Below are 19,873 nucleotides of genomic sequence, written 5' to 3'. Positions count from 1 at the left end.
TCAGTGCAATTAACAGCAGCTCTGGATGAGCAAACTAGTTTCCAGGAGGTTTAGCAGGTTGCCAACATTTTAAACCAAATCATGAGGTTTTATCACAGAAGGCTTAATCATATTTAGACATTTTCCTGGGAAACCTAAACTGCATCTTCAAGTTTCTGTTAATTTTTAAGAAGAGTAAGTTGCATCTAATTTGTAACTGTCCTCTAAATTAGCAGAATTCTGTAGCAGGATGTTCTTGGAAGTATTATGGATGAAGAGGCAGCAGGAATGAGATAAATTCTTACCAAAAAAAGAACTGGCTTACATATCAGGGTGTAGCAGCTTCCCTTTTTTAGCAAGGAAATGCTCCTTGTCTGTTGCCACTAGAGAAATATCTGCCTTTAAGTGGTGTGCATAAATGCACTGCATTGGATGTAAAATTCCTTCAGAAGTTCAGCAGTTTTGAGTGTATTTCTACTTTATTCAATAAATATGACCCTTAATGGAACCATGCATAGCTGAGGCTTTGCAAAGATTACATTCCTATCTGTTGTTTTGTCACAATCATAAATAAAATCCACATGTGGGTTGCTGCTTGGATTTTTGTTATGTTAACAGTAACTGCTTTACTGTGCTAGTTGGTTAACTCTTTTCTAAAAGAAAAGGGGGGAAAGTATGCATGTATTTCTCTATTCAGACCTGTGCGGAAATCAGATGTTCAACATTATTAATGAAAGCTCTGAAATATAGAAAGCTAGGAAACATAAACATTACAAAGTATACATAATAAAGGGGGAACTTGCCACTTTTACTGTCAAAGAAATGCACAAGTGATCCAGTAAAAACTGTTTTGTAATATATGTTTTGTAATATAAATATATCCTTTTTAAAAGGACCAAAAGACTTATTGTGGATGTGATACGGACACAGCCAGGGGATACACTCTTAGAAATATTAGAAACACCAGCCACTGCACAACAGGTGAGTGCTATACTGTGCCTGGATAGGGAAGAAAGTATATATTTTATTATAGCTATTTGAAAGCCTTAACAGATCTCTGACAGCTTTCTCCACTGCTTTATAATAATGAAATAATTGTTGCTGGGTTTAGACTATTCAGATCTGGAGTCTTCATGAGACTTTCAAATTTTCTTTTACTGTGTAATTGGTAACAGATTTAGAGGAAAAGACAAATTAAGTCTTGCTGTCAACTAGCACAGCTAGAATAGAATAATATTTCTTTCTTTACATATTTTGTAAACAGGGTCTTTTCTCTCCCATGTTATAATACAATCAAATAGCCTGATGTGAATCCTGCTAGATTTTTTTTTTCTCATGAAGTTCATTATCTTAACTCAAGTTCCCTGACACCTAGTTTATTTGCTTAAGCAATGCAAGCAAACATCTGTCTGGGGAACTACTGCTATCCTTGGTATGGGAATTGAGTGGGAAGAGTTCCCAGCTGGAGAGTTCCCTGTAGATATTGACACAGAAAGCTACATCTCAATAACGTGCACACTTTAGCTTACCTCAGTGTGTGTGTACGTAGGTCACAACTTTCAGGTCTGGGCAGTCTTCCCACAACTAAGTGAAGTCATTGAGTTGTTTGGCTGATTTTAAGCATGTTTTGATTAATTGAAACACATGACTAGGTGTCATGATTAGTTACTTAAGGTATGTCAAAAGATAAAGTAAATGGAGCACTTTCAGACCATGTAGTAAGAGGATATAAATAAAGCCTGCACCCTGATTCTTGATAATCTTCTTTGAGAAGTCAATGTACTTGAGTGCCTAACTGTTGTTATGAGCTGGAAAATAACTGTTCTGGATTATTTTTTTTTTTACCCAGGAATCTGAACACTTGAAAGTTGTAGAAAAACGTGCCATCTTAGATTCCAAAACTCCAGAGAAAATGAAGCACAGTCAGCCTATCTTTGAAGGTGGACAACTACCAATAGAACAAAAGAAAAGGAAAATTCAGAGAAATCTTCGCACATTGGAACAAGCAGGACTAGTGTCTTCAACAACAAAGTACCAAGAAATTATAAATGAGATTGCTAAGGTAAGTGGAACATACTTCCATGCATATTGATGGGTTTTAGACATCTAACCCACTTAGGTATGTACAATACACATTTTCCAGAGAACGCTAGACTAAATCGCTGAAGTATCCACATAAGAAACAAATCATCTTTGTTTGCTGACAAAGTGAAAGACAATACGCTCATGCATAACTACCTGAACCGAATAACATACTTCATTATCCAGATTTGATACTGATGCTGTTCTTACTTCTCCAGTACAATGTGTTTCAGTATAGCTTTTTGTATTTTAAAAGCAATCAGAATTATCCATGTGTTTTAATTAATTAATGTAGTCTTGGCAAGATTTAAAAAGACTTAAAAAAACTGCAAAACATTCTCCAATTGGTATTAACACTGATCTGCAGTGGCTGGGCAGGACACAAGGAGAATACTGGGCCAATCCAGTGCCCACCCTGGAGTTGATAAAGCACCAGGCCTGTTGTGTACAAATCAGCAAACCCTGTTCCAAATCCACACACAATACTGGCTGTAAGAATCTTGGTCTATTAGATTATCTTTAATTATTCATGAGTAATATTGGATTATCTTCAATTACGCATGAGTGGTTTACAATATTATAATATGTATTTTTTAAGTTGCAGATATATGCAAATATATAAATGAGTTAATTACTCATGTGAGCAAGTCTCTAACATAATTAAGTATGTCATGTTGCACCTACTCTGAAATGCCATTATAAAACCCCGTTTGGTTCAGGTGTCTACATCTGCTTCTTCTTGAGACAAAAACATTCTACATATGTAGAATGTGCCCCATTCTTATTTATTTCCTATCTATAAGCCCAGAGGCTTTTTGAGCTGCTAAGGCAGTCTGAGGATTGGAATGAGCCTTAGGACTGGAAGTTGCTTTTATTTTACTTTTGACTACCTCAACTCAACCATTACCTTCAACACAAGCTCTACTTTAGCAGTAGCTAGTTTTTAATTAGAAGCCTAAGCTCTCATTTCTTAGGCTTCTCACCAGGAACTAGCTGTGAGAAAGCTTCCCTTTATGGCATGAAGATGACATCTTCCTTGTGACTCCTGTGTCTGTCATGCCCTGGAGATCATAGCAGAGTTCAAGATACCACCACTTGTATACATGAGCAGCAGTGTGATTGTCTTCTCTACAGTCATGTAAACTGTAGTGCTCACTACTGGTGCCATGCTTGTGAGAACTAACATGAGAGTTAATGCTTTTTCCCAGTAATTAAGTCAGGTTGTATAATTACAGATTTAAATGGTAATAAGCTGAGACTTTTTAAAATATCAAATTAATAAACCAATTGCATTAATAAATTTATTTAGGATATCCGGAATCAAAGAAGATACAGACATCATCGAAAAGCTGAATTGGTGAAACTCCAGCAGACTTTGAATGCACTTAACTCCAAGACAGCATTTTATGAAGAACAAATTAATTACTACAACACCTATATAAAAACTTGTTTAGACAACTTAACAAGGAAGTGAGTTGAGTCGTCTTGTCTTTTAATATTTCAGTGTGTTTTATCAGGAGGGAGAGCAGGTGTAAGTTGAAAGTTTTGATTCCAATAGATCGACAATGCACAGATTAAAAAGTCCATGGGAGTTGTCACTGTGACCTGAGTCAAAACCTGGAAAGTAAAGTCTTGCATTTATTTAAAGGTGCCTTACAGAAAGAGGCCTGAGATGTATATATGTTTTCAGTATATTTAATTGGTGCTACTTTGCAGATCCATTAGCATCCTTTGAAGTCATGCATCTTTGGGAAGTAATTATTGATTTTCTTCCTTCGTTAAAGGATTGGGTTTTGTCTTTAGAATGAAAAAGGGGGAAATAAATGTCTAAAGAATTTTACTTTTCAGGTATGATGCAGTTACTTGAGAGCAAGCCCTCCTGCCAGTGCCACTGAAGTGTCAAAATGAAAGCATTTTACTGACATGAACAGGAGCTTTCCCAGTGCATACCTCATTGATCCAAAAATTAACTCTAATGGCCAATCTTATTTAACACTATGCCACTGTATGCTTACAAATTGCTATTTTGAAGTTATGATTGTGGACTCTTTTGAATCAAGGTCGCATTTCATATTAGAGTTTAAGCAAGTGCTAAAAAGCATTGATTCAAAATCATTGCCAAAATGTTTAGACTGTTCACTGTGTGCTAAAAATCCCTCTAATTCTTAGATTTGTTCTGAATGTTAATTCTGTTCATTAATAGTAGTTCAAGAAGACAAAGAGTGAAGGAAAGCTAAATATGGCTAGAAAAATAGTCAAAGTCTAAAAGACCTGGTAGATACATCAAAAGCCTTTTTTCTTGCTCTCTTCCAGAAATTCACGGAGGTCAATTAAACTAGATGGAAAAGAGGAAGTGAAGGGAAGCAAAAAACTGAAGCAGACCTCATTAAAGTACACAGCTGCAAGACTGCATGAAAAAGGCGTCATCCTAGAAATTGAAGATCTTCAGACCAACCAGTAAGTGTGGTATAAAACAATTCCGACCATTTTTTAATCTACAGCTTCTTAAGGGGCCTGGATTTTGTTAAATGAAATCTTTTCAATTTCCTGTGTCACACCTAAAATGACCTTAGACTTTTACATTCAGAAGAATGATAAGGCCTAATTGTCATAATTCATTTTTTCCCTTTTACCTTGCTATATGATTACATTGGGAAAATATGTGAACAAGCCTATTTTGACATTAGCTTAGATGGAAGCAGTACAAGCAGCACACTCACTGCTAATGACTGACTGCCGTTGTAGCAGTTATTTTTTTTCATTTACTGACCAATTGCCTTCACGTAACTGAGTATACACCTGGGTTTCTGCACTTCCTCACTATGGTAAGGTGAATAGATGTGGTGGTTGAACATCTGTTTTCTATCTATCCACTTCGAGGCCACTGTAGTGAAAAATCTTCTGTTCTCTGCACCTTTTCATCCATCTGCACAGCGTACATAATCAATTACCCTTCTTTTTGTTTCAAGGTTTAAGAATGTGTTGTTTGATATCACACCTGGAGAAGAAGTGGGTGACTTTGAAATCAAAGCAAAATTTCTGGGCGTTGAGATGGAAAAAGTGCAGCTCCATTTCCAGGTAGAGTTTGAATTTTGTAACTTTTCTATGTAGTCACAGTTGCATTGCCTCTAAATATAAACTATTTCAGATTTTTTTTATATGTATTCATGAACTATTCAATCAGAACAGAGCAACAGATCATGTGGGGAATAACTATATAACTTCTGTAGGATGCTGGGCGTGGACTTGGGTTAATATTTATATTAGGGCAACTGCACAAAACCAAATGCCACACTAGTTCAGTGGCAAGCAGCAAATACCAAAAGAAAATGAAAATACACAAAACCCACTATTTCTTCTGGTTTTCTGTTACTGAGAGTCTACAGTTTGGGACCTAGAGGATATGTAATATTTTCTACACCTATCCAAAAGTTGCTTGTAATTGTTTAAATTGTGAAGGACCTGGAGTTTGAGATTATCACATGAAAATGACCCCATCTTGTATGGATTCAGAGACTAATTATTTTACTTCTGATTATAGGATTTGCTTCAGATGCAGTATGAAGGTGTGGCTGTAATGAAAATGTTTGATAAAGCTAAAGTGAATGTGAATTTGCTCATATTCTTGTTGAATAAGAAGTTCTATGGAAAATGAGTGTCTTCAGATACCATGGATTGCATCCATCAGTGGGAAGTCTATTCAGTATTTTTTTTGCTTTTAAACATTTGTTTGAAGTTTGTCGCTGAACGCTTTGTAACTTTAAGAAAAAAACCTAAAACAGCAAATGTTCAGAGGAATGTACACAGTGCCTTTTCAGCATTGATAATGAAGCAGAAAAAGAGAAAATGGGTTAATTTAAACAGTTCCAGATTTCATTGGTGTTGGTACTTTCAAATCAAAATATTGTTTAGGACACTCAGCTATTGTGGTTGTATGGATGTTAAGGTAGGCAGAAATTGAGTTTAGTTGAATACATAAACCTCTTTCTATTAAAACATTATAAAATTACCTCAGATATATAATATAGTCCTTATTAGACTTCTGAGTATTTACGAAAAGAAATCCTAATTTGTTTCTAAGTGATAGTTTGGGCAAATATCTAGTTACATACAAAGCCTACTTTCTGGCAGTTGTCATCTGTAAAACAAACTTATTGTGCAATTCAAAATATTTTATAGGCAATTATAAAGTGACAATAATGTCTTACTGTACAAAAATATATTTTGTGATTCATTCCTACTAAATGCACTACTGCCTCGTGTAAAATGACATTTTCTACTTTCACAGCCTTTGGAGTGGTATTGGGGAAATCTGAATAGTGAACAGTTGTTGTTCATTTTAAAGTATTTGAATACGTAAATTGTGCCTGTCTGTCTTTTTTTGTAAGAAAATAAATGCAATAAAATCAGTATTTAGATTGGTTTTTTAAATGTTCTTTGGAGATTGTTCTATGTAAAATAAACATTACATAGTTAAACTGGCTTGGTTCCCAAATTTTGTTTAAAAGAGTCATTAAGGCAGCAATCCAGACGGTAGTGAAAGAACTTTTCAATGCTTTTATAAAATTGAATCTACTTAAGCTTGATTGTCCTCACAGTACACTTCGAAGGTTGCTCAGCAGTGAAGACTTCATGGTCTTTATGCCATTGAATGTGATGATCATTTTGCTGATGAACTACCAATCATATCTACAGAGCAAAAGCGTGCACAGTAGTTAATGGGATAAATACATAAATCAAGAGAAAGTATTCCCTACTCTCACTTTCCTCATGACAAAAATTTTAAAAGATGGACAGTGAGGCATTCTGGAATGCATTGTAAAAGCAAGTATTAAACAAGTATTAATTCTGAAGGTGGAGAAAACCAGTGCAAAGTTAGTGGCAGATATATAGACTGAGTTTAGTTGGTATACTGACTTGTGTTATTATACAAGCTGAAAAAATGATTACGCTTACTAGAGATATTCATTTATGCATGACATTGAATTTGAACACTTGACTACTTTAAAACAGCTAATATCACTTACTTAAAACATAAACAGCTCCTACGTGCTTCCATTTTTCTTCTAGCTAGTTATGTATAAGCCATTTTAAAAGCCATTTTAACATGATATAAATGGTGAGTATTAATACGTTGGTTCACTTAAAATAGCTGGATGGGAAGGTGAAAGCAGCACTTTAGTTTTCTTTGAAAGTAAAAGTGAGTTGTACTTGAATATGAATTAAACTCACAGTCTTTTGTTTCCTTTTTATTTGTAACTGACTTGACTAATGCCTACATATTTTTGACAAATTCTAGCTGAGTAGGTAAGTCTGCATGGGTAGGGTATTGATCCTAAGAACAGACCTTTAAGTTAATGTGTCAAAAGCCTGGAGTTCTGCTGGTGAGACATACTAGAGCCCCACAGCTTTTGTGGGAGTAAGTCACTCCTGGATATGCTGTTCGGTGTAACGCACTTGACATGTCTAGTGACTGCTTAGTTTTAATGTGAACAGCATGTTCCTCAGTTACTTCCTGATGTATGAAAGCTTAGGAAAGCTTATTTGGTGTCCAGGTAATGACATGTATGAAAGGTACAGTCTGTGTTCTAGCTCTCACCTTTTCCAACCATTTCTTCGGTTTCCTGCTCTTCTAGTGCACATCAAAGAATAACTTCCATTTAAGCTTCTAAAGGAGTTTAAAGAAATTTTTTCTTAATTAACTACATCAGTTTAGGGCCTTGTCCCTGAACAAACAATGAACCCTGCTTAAACAGGACTGACCACAATGATTTCCACCTAAATATAAGATTGACAGTAGTACCAAGTACCATGCAAATGAGCAAAGTAATTCTGTGCCCACCCACTCCTGTCCTGTGCTGCTGACAGCTACTAAATATGACAAGAAAAGCTTTTTATAGGCTGCTGTAAATTGCAATTTAGGGTCTTTAAAGTTAGATAGGACTTGATGAAACCAGTTTCATTCATGAAATGGTCTTGTGGAAAGAATTGTATTGCAAGAAATAGGATTAAAAAGTGGTAACTGGTAAAAGCATTAAAAGTCATGAACTCTTCACCTCCATTACAATCAGTTTATCTCTAGAGAAAGTAGCAAGCTGACTTGCATAACTACAGGATACAAAAATTAACTTTGTTCCCATATGCAGACAGAAAACTTAAACACAGACTTTTTTTATTCACTCACTGTGTTTATAGGAACCTAATTTACAAAGATGAAAGGACATAGCCCTATGACTGTTATATGCCTTATATCCACAAATAAGTTACTGCCTGCAGATACAATCTGAGTTTGCCTTCATACCTTTCACAAATTCTATATGGTTTATGCCTCAAGCCCTGACCCACTGGTTAAGGCCTGCTGAAACTTAAGAAATACAAATACTGACAATGTATACTTTTCCAAAGTCTGGTGTACATTTACAAATACACATTTATTTTAGGAAAGACTGATACTTAGTTCACTTCCAGTTTGGGTTTTGAAATTTCTAAGTGTTACCTTTTGCTATCTTTATAGAGCTGTGAGACTACAGGAATGCCCAAGAATAGCTTAATTTTCTCTTCCCAATCAGATGAAAATAAATTATCTCTGATTAAGATATTTTCTAAATCAGAAGAAGAATAGTTTATGATTAAGTATAAGGTGTTTTATGTGGGCTTCCTAGCATGTTTGGGATGATAGAGATGTAGAAAGGCTGGCCAGCTGTAAAACTTGTATTTATTCCTTGCCCTTGCCTGACACAAACTGCAGTCAGACTTAACAGTGCGATAATGTAGCAGGTGGTGGGATTGTGAGAAGAATATCGTGATGTAGAATTTACTGGGAACCAGTACTTACAATCAGGAGTATTTATTTTCCATGGTTTTTACTCTCAATTAAGAGCAAAGGTCAGTGCTTCTACAGTAACAAAGGCACTTCATACATATGAACGAGTTCTAAAGGAGCTTACTCACACACACTTTTTTGGTCTGTATTGCTGTAAACAGAAGGATATACAGTTGAGGATGGGACAGCATACCCTAGCAAACCAAAGTGTCCACTTGTAAACCTTTTGACTGTGTTACAGGCCTAAGAAATCCGAAGCAATCAAACCACCAGTGGAATAAATATTTTCAAAGAAAAAAAGCCTAAATTGTAGCTGCAAAGTTACAGAATTATGTTCCTCTATAGGTTTCAGTACAACTACCTCTTAATTCATGAGCAGCTCTGAAGGACAGAACAAGCTGTACTGCCCAAGGCACATGCTACTGGAGTTCAGGAGTGGCATCACTTCCTCAGGGGTCTTGCAAGAACAGACACGAGGGCTGCAAAGCGGGGTAATGAATCACTTGTAGATTGTCTGGTTTTTGTAGAGTCAGCTTACTGAACCCATGCAGTACAAGCAGACTTTAATGTTGTCTACTTTATACAGTGCAGATCTACATATTAAGGAGCTTTCCTGAATGAGCATGATCTTTCAGTCATGAGTAATGCAGGTATTTCAACTGGCCTTGTAACTGTGCTCCTGCGGAGCATTAGCAATTTGGACTGCACAAAGAATAATTCCGTGAGAGTAATAACCCTTTGCTCTGCACCTCCTGCTTTGTCGCCCTGCCCGAGCCCACGACCCCTTCCCGTTTCTCAGCTGGGTGCCAGAGCTTTCCGCTGCCGTTTTTTCTCAGCGCACGGGCTGCTGGCTGGGCTGCTGTGCCGCGGGGGCGGGCAGGCCCCCCTCCCCTCGCCTCCCCTCCCCTCCGTTCCCCTCCCCTCCGCCGCCCGGCTCTCCCGCCCGTGGCGGTGCGGGGCGGGCGCGCAGCCCCCCCTCCGCCGGGGCGGCGCGGCAGGACGGCACGGCCCCGTCCCAGCCGCCCGTCCGTCGCCAGCCGCCGCTCTCCGGCTGCACTCGCCTTCCCCTGCGCTGGCCGGACGGACAGAGGGAGCGGAGAGCGCGGAGGGAGCTCCCCGCCGCCCGCCCCCCCCGCCCCCGGCGCGGCGGACATGGGGCCGCGGGCGCTGCCCGCGCTGCTCTGCGCCCTGGCCCTGGCCGTGCTCGGCTGCCCGCGCCCGTCTCCCGCCGCCGCCGCCGCCGCCCCCCTCGGTGAGTCGCCGCTCCCGCCGCGCGCGGGGGAGCTCCCGGGGGGGTGTCGGGGAGGGGAGGGGTGCCCCAGCCCTGCCGGGCCCCAGCGCTCCTGTCCCCAGAGGGGTCCCCCAGGAAGCCGCGGCCCGGCGGGCGCCGAGCGAGGGAGAATCCCGGCCGTGGCGGCGGGCGGCGGCACCGCCGGCTGGTTCGGCCGCCGGGCCGGAGCCGTGCGCCTCGGGAGAGGAAAATAAAATGCGCATTAGCGCACGGCGTCGTGGGCCGGCGTGTAGCCAGGTCGACGGTCTCCCGCTTTGAAGTTTTAATGGGGGCTTAGGATCGCGTTTTCTTCGGCGTCGTGAAACGCTGCTCTGGGTTTGTTCTCATAGTAGCGGCAGGAGAACAGGCTGAATCATCAAGTTAGCCTGCGTAAAGCAGCGTCAGATACTTTTTGAGAACGACTTTTTTGAATAAAGGAAATGTTACAGATCTGAAATACATAGATCAGAGACAGACACAATGCCACAGGTAGGGTTACTGACGGTGAAAAGTGTTTTACAGCTGTCCCATGGCTAAGGAGGCGGCCGGGCAACAGCAAGTTACAATGGAAGGAAGTGACCAAGCTGGCGAGATGTGCTGGTGGACTTCCTTAAAAAACTGGCGTTGCCGAAAGAAGATAGAGTGCCAGCTGAATTTGTAGGTAGGGCAAAGTTTGGAAGATCGGCCAACACAAAATAGTTCAGAATATCCACCCCAAGTAGATGACCTTCATGGTTATTCAATTAGAAACAGCGCTGATAGCAACATCAGTGCTGTAACCATTAAGAAACGATGAATCCATGTAGCTCACAGCTTGTCTGACAATGCAGATGCTGAGAGAAGATGCATGGTACATCCATGCATGTAACCTCCCAGTTTCTGCTAGAGGTACAACAGTACAAAAGACAAGATTATGTGTTCAGAGATTAGGAACATTTTTTTTCCTGTGAAATTCAGTTTAACATTTCTTTCAGTCACATAGCGATCACAGTGCTGCTGGACAAATAGCTTAGCCACATGAGATGCCTGCTGGGAAGACTCAGTTCAAGCTCTACATACAGAAAAGGCTGTTTAAAGGAACAACTAAGGGGGGATTTAAGAGCATGGCATACTTTGACTGCTAAAATGAAGGCTAAAAGGGGACAGAACTAGTGTTTGTAATTAAGCTGGGAGGGAAGTATCAGAGGGGGCAAATAATTCTGGCTAAAAAACTTTTTGTCACAAGGACAAGTGGGAAAGAAGAGACCACAGTCATGTTTGTATTGGAAGTCTAAGGAAAATGTCCTTATAAAAAAAAAAAAAGGGGGGTGGGGGTGGGATGGGGGTGTAAAAGACAAACTATACATGTTAATGCTAGGAAAAAGATTGCACTGTTGGGTGCTATTCTTCCAGTTTATGGAAACTTTCAAACTTGTTTTCCTGCCTTTTGCAATTATAGTCTTAATTAAAGAGCATCCTGAATTACACTATTTGTTTGCTGCTTTCTTAGGAAATAATGATTGAAATAGTTACTGTATTACATAACTAGGAAAAGAAAAATTCAAAACAAATTACGTCATGTGCAGGAGAACTAAAAAAGCCTGGCCATGTGAACATGTCTTCCACTCTCCTTGTACTCGCTCCCACTGTAATAATATCATTTCCCCACTGACCTGGATAACATTCCCTGTTTCTACCTCAATGTACTTAATTCCCATCACCTGTGCACTGCTGTATCCCCAGCTCTGCTCTGCCCTTGCACCTTCTCCCCTGCTTTTCCCTTGGTCCTTCAATATCCACAGTTATCACATTACTGACCAGTGCTGGTCCTGCGGGCAGGTGAAAAAGCAATAGCTTGGCAGTGGGTTAGCACTAGGTGCTTGAAGATTAGTCAACCAGGTGCTGCTGAGGTGGCTGGCTCAGGTCTGAGGACCTTCCTGCCTTGAGACACTGATAGTGGGATAGAAAGATGTTATCATTGCTTGAAGCCAGCACCTGTGATGAAAGAGGTTGAGAAAGGAAAGCAAAAAGGAGCAGACATCAGGTTTCAAGAAAACTAAATTTTAGGAAAATGTGTTCAAATTATTACTACATCACTCATGTAGTTCAATAACAAGTTCTGTATAACAGAGATGTGGGCTAAAGAAGATTTTTTTTAAAGATAATACCATATTTATTTTTACAAAAATAAATAATAGTCATCTGTCCTACAAGACCGTGTCTTACCTGATTTATAAATGTGTCTGGCATGAACATCATATTCTGTATGTGAGTACCTACTATAAGGGTCACTGAGTAATTTAGATTCTAGATGCTTATCGCTGCAGATTATACAAAGGGTAGATAAGAGAAACTGACTTTTTGTTATCCGCCAGTGGTATGCATGCAGCTATCAACAGTAATGCCCAGAAATCGGTATTAATTGTTGTCCAGCAGTACACAGGGAACATATTTAATTGGCTTGAGTAGGAATTTATTCTTTAGTTTTCCACCTCACAAAGATATCCCTTGGGACATGAACATTACTGGTTTGTAACATCCTGTCCAGATTGATGGGTCTACAGAATACTTTGAAATTTTCTTCTGGAGCTCAAGAGTGCTTTTTAAGATTGGATGAAGCCATTATATATTTTGCTCTCTAGTTCTTTTACAGAACAGTATGTGCAGTAGCCCCTCACATATGAAAGTAGACATAAAAGGAAGTCATAAAATAGCTCTGTGTAAAAAAAAGTGGCTTTCAGCATAAGCGGAATACACATATGCTGATTGTGAGACCAACAATGTGTAGTACTTGATGGAAAACAGCACAGTATAAGTTGTTAAAACCAAACAATCCCAACCTTACTGAGCTTTCTACATCATTTCTCTATATCCTTGTTAGAGAATCAGTGCAAAGACCACAGGCAGTAAAAGACAACTTCAGGCAATTTGAGTATCATACTGATTCTACACAATTTTTGCCTTTCAAAGTTCTCATTGGATGCAAAGAAAAGACTGTATATATATTGTTCAGTGGCCTGACTGCACACCATGAGGATGAAACCTCAATGCTTTATCCCGCTCTTCCTTTGTCCTGTTCTTTCATACCTATTCATATTTTACAAGTGCTACAGACTCTGGTATAGCTGTAGCTATGTAAGAGTAGTTTAAAAATCTTTTCTGTAGAGCTACTGTATTGGCTGCCTTGTACTATCCTAGCTTATAGGTATGCCTGTTTCCCATTACTGACCTCTATGTTTATTGTCAAGGTTCATTAAGATCTTTTGAATCTTTGATCACTCCATCCTCTTCCCTTCTGTGCATAAATCCCTGGTGATCAGCTTTTTCAAATAAACACTGACACAAAAGGAATACAAAATGTCAAGACAGTAACTATCTTTCTTTCTGTTTTGGAGAGCATGAAGAGCACTATTGTTTTTTCTAATACACAGATACTATGTCATACAAACATACAAGCAGCCTTGCAAAAGAAAAGAACTGATATGTGGCTCTCAATCTTTTAAATGAAAGTTAAATTGAATTTCATCAAGAAAGTTTAAATTCCCACTCTCTATATTATCAAGTGGCAAAGAAATAGCAAGTTTGACATCTTATTGCATTTTTCCATAGAGCTGGCTTTCAAGTAGTACCTCACGTCATCTAAGTTCAAGGTGGAGACATGGACTGAGCACAGGACACAGCATGGAGGTGTTGTTAACAGCATCAAGGTTGAGTTCAACTCTGAACTTAGAAAGTCTTTGCTTATACAAAGAACACCTAGTTTTCACCAAGTTATAGTTTATTCCAGAGAATTTTAACTCAACTGAAATTATGAAATTTTTTTGTCCTGAATTATTGTAATAGGATTCTACTTTTAGAAAAGTTTGATAATGGAGTAACGCAGACTCTAAATGCTTTCATCTAAGAAATTTGTAAATAAGTTAGCTCCAAGAATTCAGGAAATAATTAAAATTATTAGCAATGTTCAAGTAGCTATAAGCAATAGCTAAGACAAAGGTCAGTAGTTGATAAAAGTTAACTGGCCCAAATATAATTATTTTCCTTTAGCCTATTTTCATACTGTTCTAACTTAGGAGTCACTGATGAGAAATGGGTTAGGTTACCACCAAGGGGTTCCACATTAAGTGACTTAACCTCAGCCGGTAATGGTCAGTGGTTCTGACTGGTTTGCTCACTAGTCCTCAAAAGGTGAGGCACTGCAGCACTGCTAGCTCAAGTGAGGCAGTGCAGGCGAAGCCCTGCAAAGTTCAGGGATACTGGGATGAGGGAGGTTGCTTGCTGGAAGCACCTCAGTTACCATGTCATGCAGAGGTCATCTTGGCAATACAGTTCCAGACTCCAGACAAGGTGTACCCTCCCTCTCATCAAAGTCCATTTATATTGGTGTTCCCCAAAAACATGCCTTCCTCACACAAAACCATGTCATCTCTTGACTTGGTTCTCCACACTGCTCTTCAGCAGTGGAGAAACCAAGAAGGACATGTAGACTTTCGGGGACTAGGCTCATCATTGTCTTCTGTTTAAGAAATTTTCTGTTTTAGAAATGTCAGTGGAAGAAATATATATTCACAGCATTCAAAGTCTTGAATTCATAAAACTTGTATGTACTGGAGATACTAGAGGTACTGTTCAAGATTTTTCACTCTCACTGATGTCTTTACCATGGAGACAAGCCTCCTGGCATAATGAATTAGGTTTTTTTCCTTCAAGTATAATCACAGTCCTCCCAAAAGAGATGAATACTGATGGTGTCAGTTGTGACAGATTTCTACTGCAGTGATCATTAACTACTGGAAATCACCTAACTATTTGATGTCAGCCATAGGCTGAAATTGGAGGTGTTAAATATAACTTGTGCTGCACCTGAACTGCTGAACTAGGAGCTGACTCCTTGAGCCATCCAACTGCTTGGACTAAACTTTTAAAGTAAGGTTAAAGATTAAGGATCTATAGTTTTTCCTTTTGTTAGTGTTCTCTTTTAGACAGCAGAATAGACCCTTGTATAAATTGGTTTAGTGCCCTTCTGTACAAACACTGAATCTCCCATACTTCTCTGCATTGGTGTTTCAGTAAAAGTACTAAATTGTTCCCACTGCAGCCTACGCAACAAGCTTGCAGGCTGAAATTCTCATACAGCATCTTTTTTTCTGGCCTACAGAGGTTGCAATCTAGTCACTTTGCATACGAAAACCATTATCAGAAACACTTCCCCTCTTTTGTCCCTACTGTCCCCAGAATGCTGCTGTGACACAGCATGATACATACAGCACAGCAGCTTTAAAAAATCCCCAAATTTCCCTACCACTTCTCTCATCTCCCCCCACATTCAAGTCTGAATTTCACCAAAATTCAAGCTGGTCAGGGCCCTTCCCGAACAGCCTGCGCACAAAGGGAGGTAACTGCCTGTTTAAAGCTGCAGCCACTCCTCTCTTTACCATCTGCCTCCTTCAGATGCTTTTGTTTTCATCTGCATTAAAAAAAAAAAAAAAATGTTTGAATTACTGTAGAACAAATAATTGCTTCTAATGAGTAACATTTTAGACATGTGAGTCATGCCTATGTACTTTCAGCTCACTGATTTAAGTTAACACACCATTTTTATTTTAGTTGTCTAGGATTCAACAAAGATCAGTTGCACAGCTAAGCAGATGAATAATTACTTGAGCAGTAGTAACTCTCTCACTTCTGTCTTCCCATAATGTATTTAAATTATGCTACAGCTAACTAGATTAAGTCGAAGCTGAAAATGAGAGTCTTCCACAATAAGTCTTCATACAAACAACTCTTATGAAATGTCTAAAGTAGCTCTTTTGATTTTTTGGGTTTTTGGTTTTTTTAAACATAAATAAACCTGTACCGCACATTCAACACTTTGTAATGCTAAATTCCTAACTTATTACAGCTACATTCAAAAATCAGAGATATCCTGTCCTGACACTTTTCTTCTTAGTCAAGTCACTGAACCATGCTGCAGAAGACCCTGCTGTAGAGGGAACACTACTGGCAGATTTCAGAAGTGCCCCGAGGGCACACATGCTGTCCTCAATGATGCATGCCGTGGGGTAGGATAAGTAGAACTAGCAAAGCAAAGCGTTTCAGTGCAATCTGTGGCTACCTGTCTGATACAATCAAAAGGCTGAGCCACGTCTGCTCCGAAAACTTCGCGCAGACTTCTGCCATCTGTCTTGATGGGAGTCATTGGGTTGAGTAAGATGTCTCCAGAACACACAGAAATATTTCAGTAACTTGATGTTTCAATTGCACTTTAACTTTTTGTTATTTTGGTGATGAGTGGTTCTAAAGGGAATTTTGTGTCTGAATACTAGTATTCATCCCAGCACCTCATTTCTTACAAACTGTATGAAGGTTCTGGCAAAGACAGATCAAGGGTGGCAAATTTACTGTTGTATTTGTGTTAAAGTAGCCCAAAGAAAACATAGATGAGATTGCATCCTTAAGCACAGATGGAGTCCCTACCATAAAAAGCTTCCAAGCTAGGAGACAGAGAAGGACATCTTACCCAAAATAAAAAAGGTTGAACTAACATCTGTGATCAGTCTGCACTTTGAAACAGAAATTAACCTTATTATTTTGTGTTGCTAGTATGATCTTAGCTTTCCTTTTTGAAGTATGTTTTTGCTTCCCTGTAGCATGTAAATATTTGCTTAATAATCTTAATACTTTCTTATTTTTCAGCCTCCCCATATAACAGCAGCACACCACAGCTCAGAAGTTTTGTAATCTCTTCTGTAAGTCACCAGGATGACCCTATACCTACTGAAGATGATACTGAAAATGACTTGGAAGTTGCATCGGGAACCACCAATCAGACTGGATCATTCCTACATGAACAACGTACAGTGTCAGTGCAAACAGCACAGTTCCTCACTAGTCCGTGGCTAACACGTTTTGTCCCTTCGGTTTACACCTTAGTGCTTGTGCTGAGTCTCCCTCTGAACATTACAGCAATACTCGTGTTTCTGAAAAAAATGAAAATTGAAAAACCAGCTGTAGTATACATGCTGAATTTGGCCCTTGCAGATGTCCTGTTTGTAAGTGTGCTTCCTTTCAAGATTGCTTATCACTTTTCTGGAAATGACTGGTGTTTTGGACCTCAGATGTGCCGTTTCATCACTGCTGCCTTCTACTGTAATATGTACTGTTCAATAATGCTTATGACGAGCATAAGCTTTGATCGCTTTTTAGCAGTGGTGTATCCCATGAAGTCTCTTGGGTGGCGTACATTAACACGTGCCTCACTGATTTGTTTCATCATATGGCTTGTAGCAATAACTGGGGTTATACCTTTTCTCATCAGAGAGCAAACAATGGAAATACCCAAGTTAAATATAACTACTTGCCATGATGTGCTTAGAGAATCTGAACTTCAAGGGTATTATCTCCACTTCTTCTCCATCTTCTCATCTGTGTTTTTTGTAGTGCCATTTATAATTTCTACTGTCTGTTATGTGTGTATCATCCGATGTCTTAGTTCTTCTACCATTGTTGCAAAACAAAATAAGAAGACCCGTGCCTTGCTCTTGTGTGTGGCTGTTTTTTTTGTTTTTGTTATTTGCTTTGGGCCAACAAATGTCCTTCTATTAATTCATTATATCCATTTTTCTTATGACAACAGCCTGGAGTATCTCTACTTTGCCTATCTACTATGTGTTTGTATCAGCAGCGTTAGCTGTTGTATTGACCCCCTTATTTACTACTATGCTTCTTCTCAGTATCAGAGACAACTTTTCAATCTCTTCAATTGTAAAAAGACTTTTGATCCTAACAGTAGTAACAGCAGTGGCCAGTCAATGTCTACCACTAGTAGAAGGTCTACGTGCTCTACTAATGTGAATAACAGTGTCTACAGGAAATTAACTAGCAATGCATTGAGATAATGTGTCTTACATATGCTTAATTTTTAGACAATTTCAGACAAAAAACCCCACTGTATTGTATCCAAGAAATGCAAAACCTTAAACCAAGTAGTTGTACAATACATAGTTCTATGGATTCATTACAGTAATGCACAATTCAAAGTATAACTCTGTATATGTATATATACATATAGTATATGTAAATAGAATAATGTATAGGGGAAAAGTAATTTCTTCATAATAGTTGTTGAGTGTTTTTCAAATAAACTCCTTTTTTCCAGACAAATCCTTTGTATTGTTAGTTCAGTTTATGGCAGGGGTTTTATGAAATCCTGTTTTAGGATTTTGAACTGTATCAGGTTGATTACATTCTTACTTGTGGAACCTCTCCATCTATCCAGTACTTCCTGAAGTAAACATATCTTTCCAGGCTTTTTTTTTCCCCTGTTTGCCATTACTTCTAGAATCATCTGTAAACTTCATTTTCTTAGCATTATTTTCCATCTTGGACACTGAAAATGTTTATTTTCCATTTTTATATATTACAATTCAAAACAGTCTGTATGGTTTTAGGAATGTGAGCAACTGAAAATCAGCTAGTGATTGGTGCAATGTGTTGTGGGAGATAATTCTCAGCAGCCAAAACTAGCTCTTCTTTTGGTGTTCCTACCACTAGTGTACACTAGGCATCTTGGTTAGGAATGTGGTATTTTTCACAATTAATTTTACAAAAAATTGACATTTTATTTCACAATAAATCAATGTTGAATGGCTCTCCAGAAAATATACTGAAAAAACTGTAATCATCATCTTGTTAAGCAATTTGTAAACACGTGCTTTCACGCACATGATTAATCATCATGCATGTGTTTAGAACTTAGAAATATCCTTTATCCCTGTCAAGTCTAGATGTTTTTTATATTTTACACTGGGTCCATGTCTACTAAAATTGCTGTGGTGTAGAGCCCAATAGCTAACTTTATTCTGTATAGCATCCTTTTATTACAAGGGATGCTAAAGCCAAATAAGAGGAATTCAGTTTTAGAAACAAGCCTCTAGGTAATAGGACTGTGCACGAAAATGGAAATCAAATTAAGGAGGAATGTGGCTAATGTAGGATTTGCCATAGTAATCTGTCAAGAAGTACAGCAATGGATAAAAGCTGTCTTCAGTCCAGCACAAGTGATAAGAAACCTAATCTTTCTGCATACAAATGTGATCCTAAGAAGCTTCTTTCTAACCATGATCTCTTGCCAGTTTGTGTCTGTTCCTTAATTAAGCATAATTAAGTATTGCATTACAAGCGACCCTCTAGATTTGTGTTCTCAAGTACCACTTTCGAAGTACATGAGCACCAAAAATATAGGTACAGGTAGTTTGTAAGGTTAAAACCCCACAAATGTTTGAGACATATTCAGTTACATTCTCATTTTGTTTAATATCATATTACGAGTGGTTTTGGTTTTTAGCAAAGTGCAAATGTATCTTAAAACTATGGAAACTGCTTCTTGCTGGCAGAAAAAAAAAATTACCTCTGTGTTTCCTTTAGTTACAGGCTGGGAAACTGCTTTTCAGATCTATTACAGAGTTGTGATTTGTTTCAATATTGTGATATTTTGTTTCAAATAGTGGTTTATTTTTACATAGCCAAAAAAGACCACCTAGCCTGCTTTACAAGGGACTTTGCTGGGAGGGAAGGAAATACATGTGGAAAACAGCTTGGCAATCATAGCGATTATTTATCTCGTTTTGCTCTGTGGTTGGGTGGTTTCAGTTGTAACCTCTGTGTGCTTGATTGCAAATAAGCAACTTTTTCCTACCCTGTAGGGTGAAAAAAATGAGACAGGTGAATGCAACTCTTTA

General features: G+C 38.7%; 2 protein-coding genes across 7 annotated transcripts in view; both read left to right on the top strand.

Moving 5' to 3' along the window:
- Positions 1 to 6,539, top strand: part of IQGAP2 (IQ motif containing GTPase activating protein 2) — a 131,866-nt gene extending 125,327 nt beyond the window's left edge. For all 6 annotated transcript variants that reach the window (XM_074812123.1, XM_074812126.1, XM_074812127.1 and 3 more), the window contains 6 exons: positions 873 to 960; positions 1,829 to 2,041; positions 3,371 to 3,531; positions 4,375 to 4,518; positions 5,031 to 5,139; positions 5,603 to 6,539. In XM_074812123.1, coding sequence (XP_074668224.1) covers positions 873 to 960; positions 1,829 to 2,041; positions 3,371 to 3,531; positions 4,375 to 4,518; positions 5,031 to 5,139; positions 5,603 to 5,716 — 829 coding nt within the window. In that variant the 3' untranslated portion in view covers positions 5,717 to 6,539. The remainder of the gene's footprint in view (positions 1 to 872; positions 961 to 1,828; positions 2,042 to 3,370; positions 3,532 to 4,374; positions 4,519 to 5,030; positions 5,140 to 5,602) is intronic.
- A 3,328-nt stretch (positions 6,540 to 9,867) lies between these two features.
- F2R (coagulation factor II thrombin receptor) lies at positions 9,868 to 18,296 on the top strand. Its single transcript, XM_074813264.1, has 2 exons — positions 9,868 to 10,136; positions 16,830 to 18,296. Exons 1-2 carry the CDS (start codon positions 10,037 to 10,039, stop codon positions 18,029 to 18,031), a joined length of 1,302 nt encoding a protein of 433 aa, XP_074669365.1. The 5' UTR covers positions 9,868 to 10,036; the 3' UTR covers positions 18,032 to 18,296.
- Positions 18,297 to 19,873: the final 1,577 nt, after the last annotated feature.

The sequence above is a fragment of the Strix aluco genome, chromosome Z (assembly GCF_031877795.1).
Source record: "Strix aluco isolate bStrAlu1 chromosome Z, bStrAlu1.hap1, whole genome shotgun sequence".
NCBI classification, from domain to species: Eukaryota; Metazoa; Chordata; class Aves; order Strigiformes; family Strigidae; genus Strix; species Strix aluco.
The sequence above is the reverse complement of the archived record's forward strand: the minus strand, read 5'-3'. Positions and strand labels throughout refer to the sequence as shown.

Excerpts from the sequence above, each read along its gene's own strand:
- F2R (XM_074813264.1), top strand. The coding sequence starts at position 10,037 with ATGGGGCCGCGGGCGCTGCCCGCGCTGCTCTGCGCCCTGGCCCTGGCC. Across the intron at positions 10,137-16,829 it reads CGCCGCCGCCGCCCCCCTCG|CCTCCCCATATAACAGCAGC; the intron begins GTGAGTCGCCGC and ends CTTATTTTTCAG.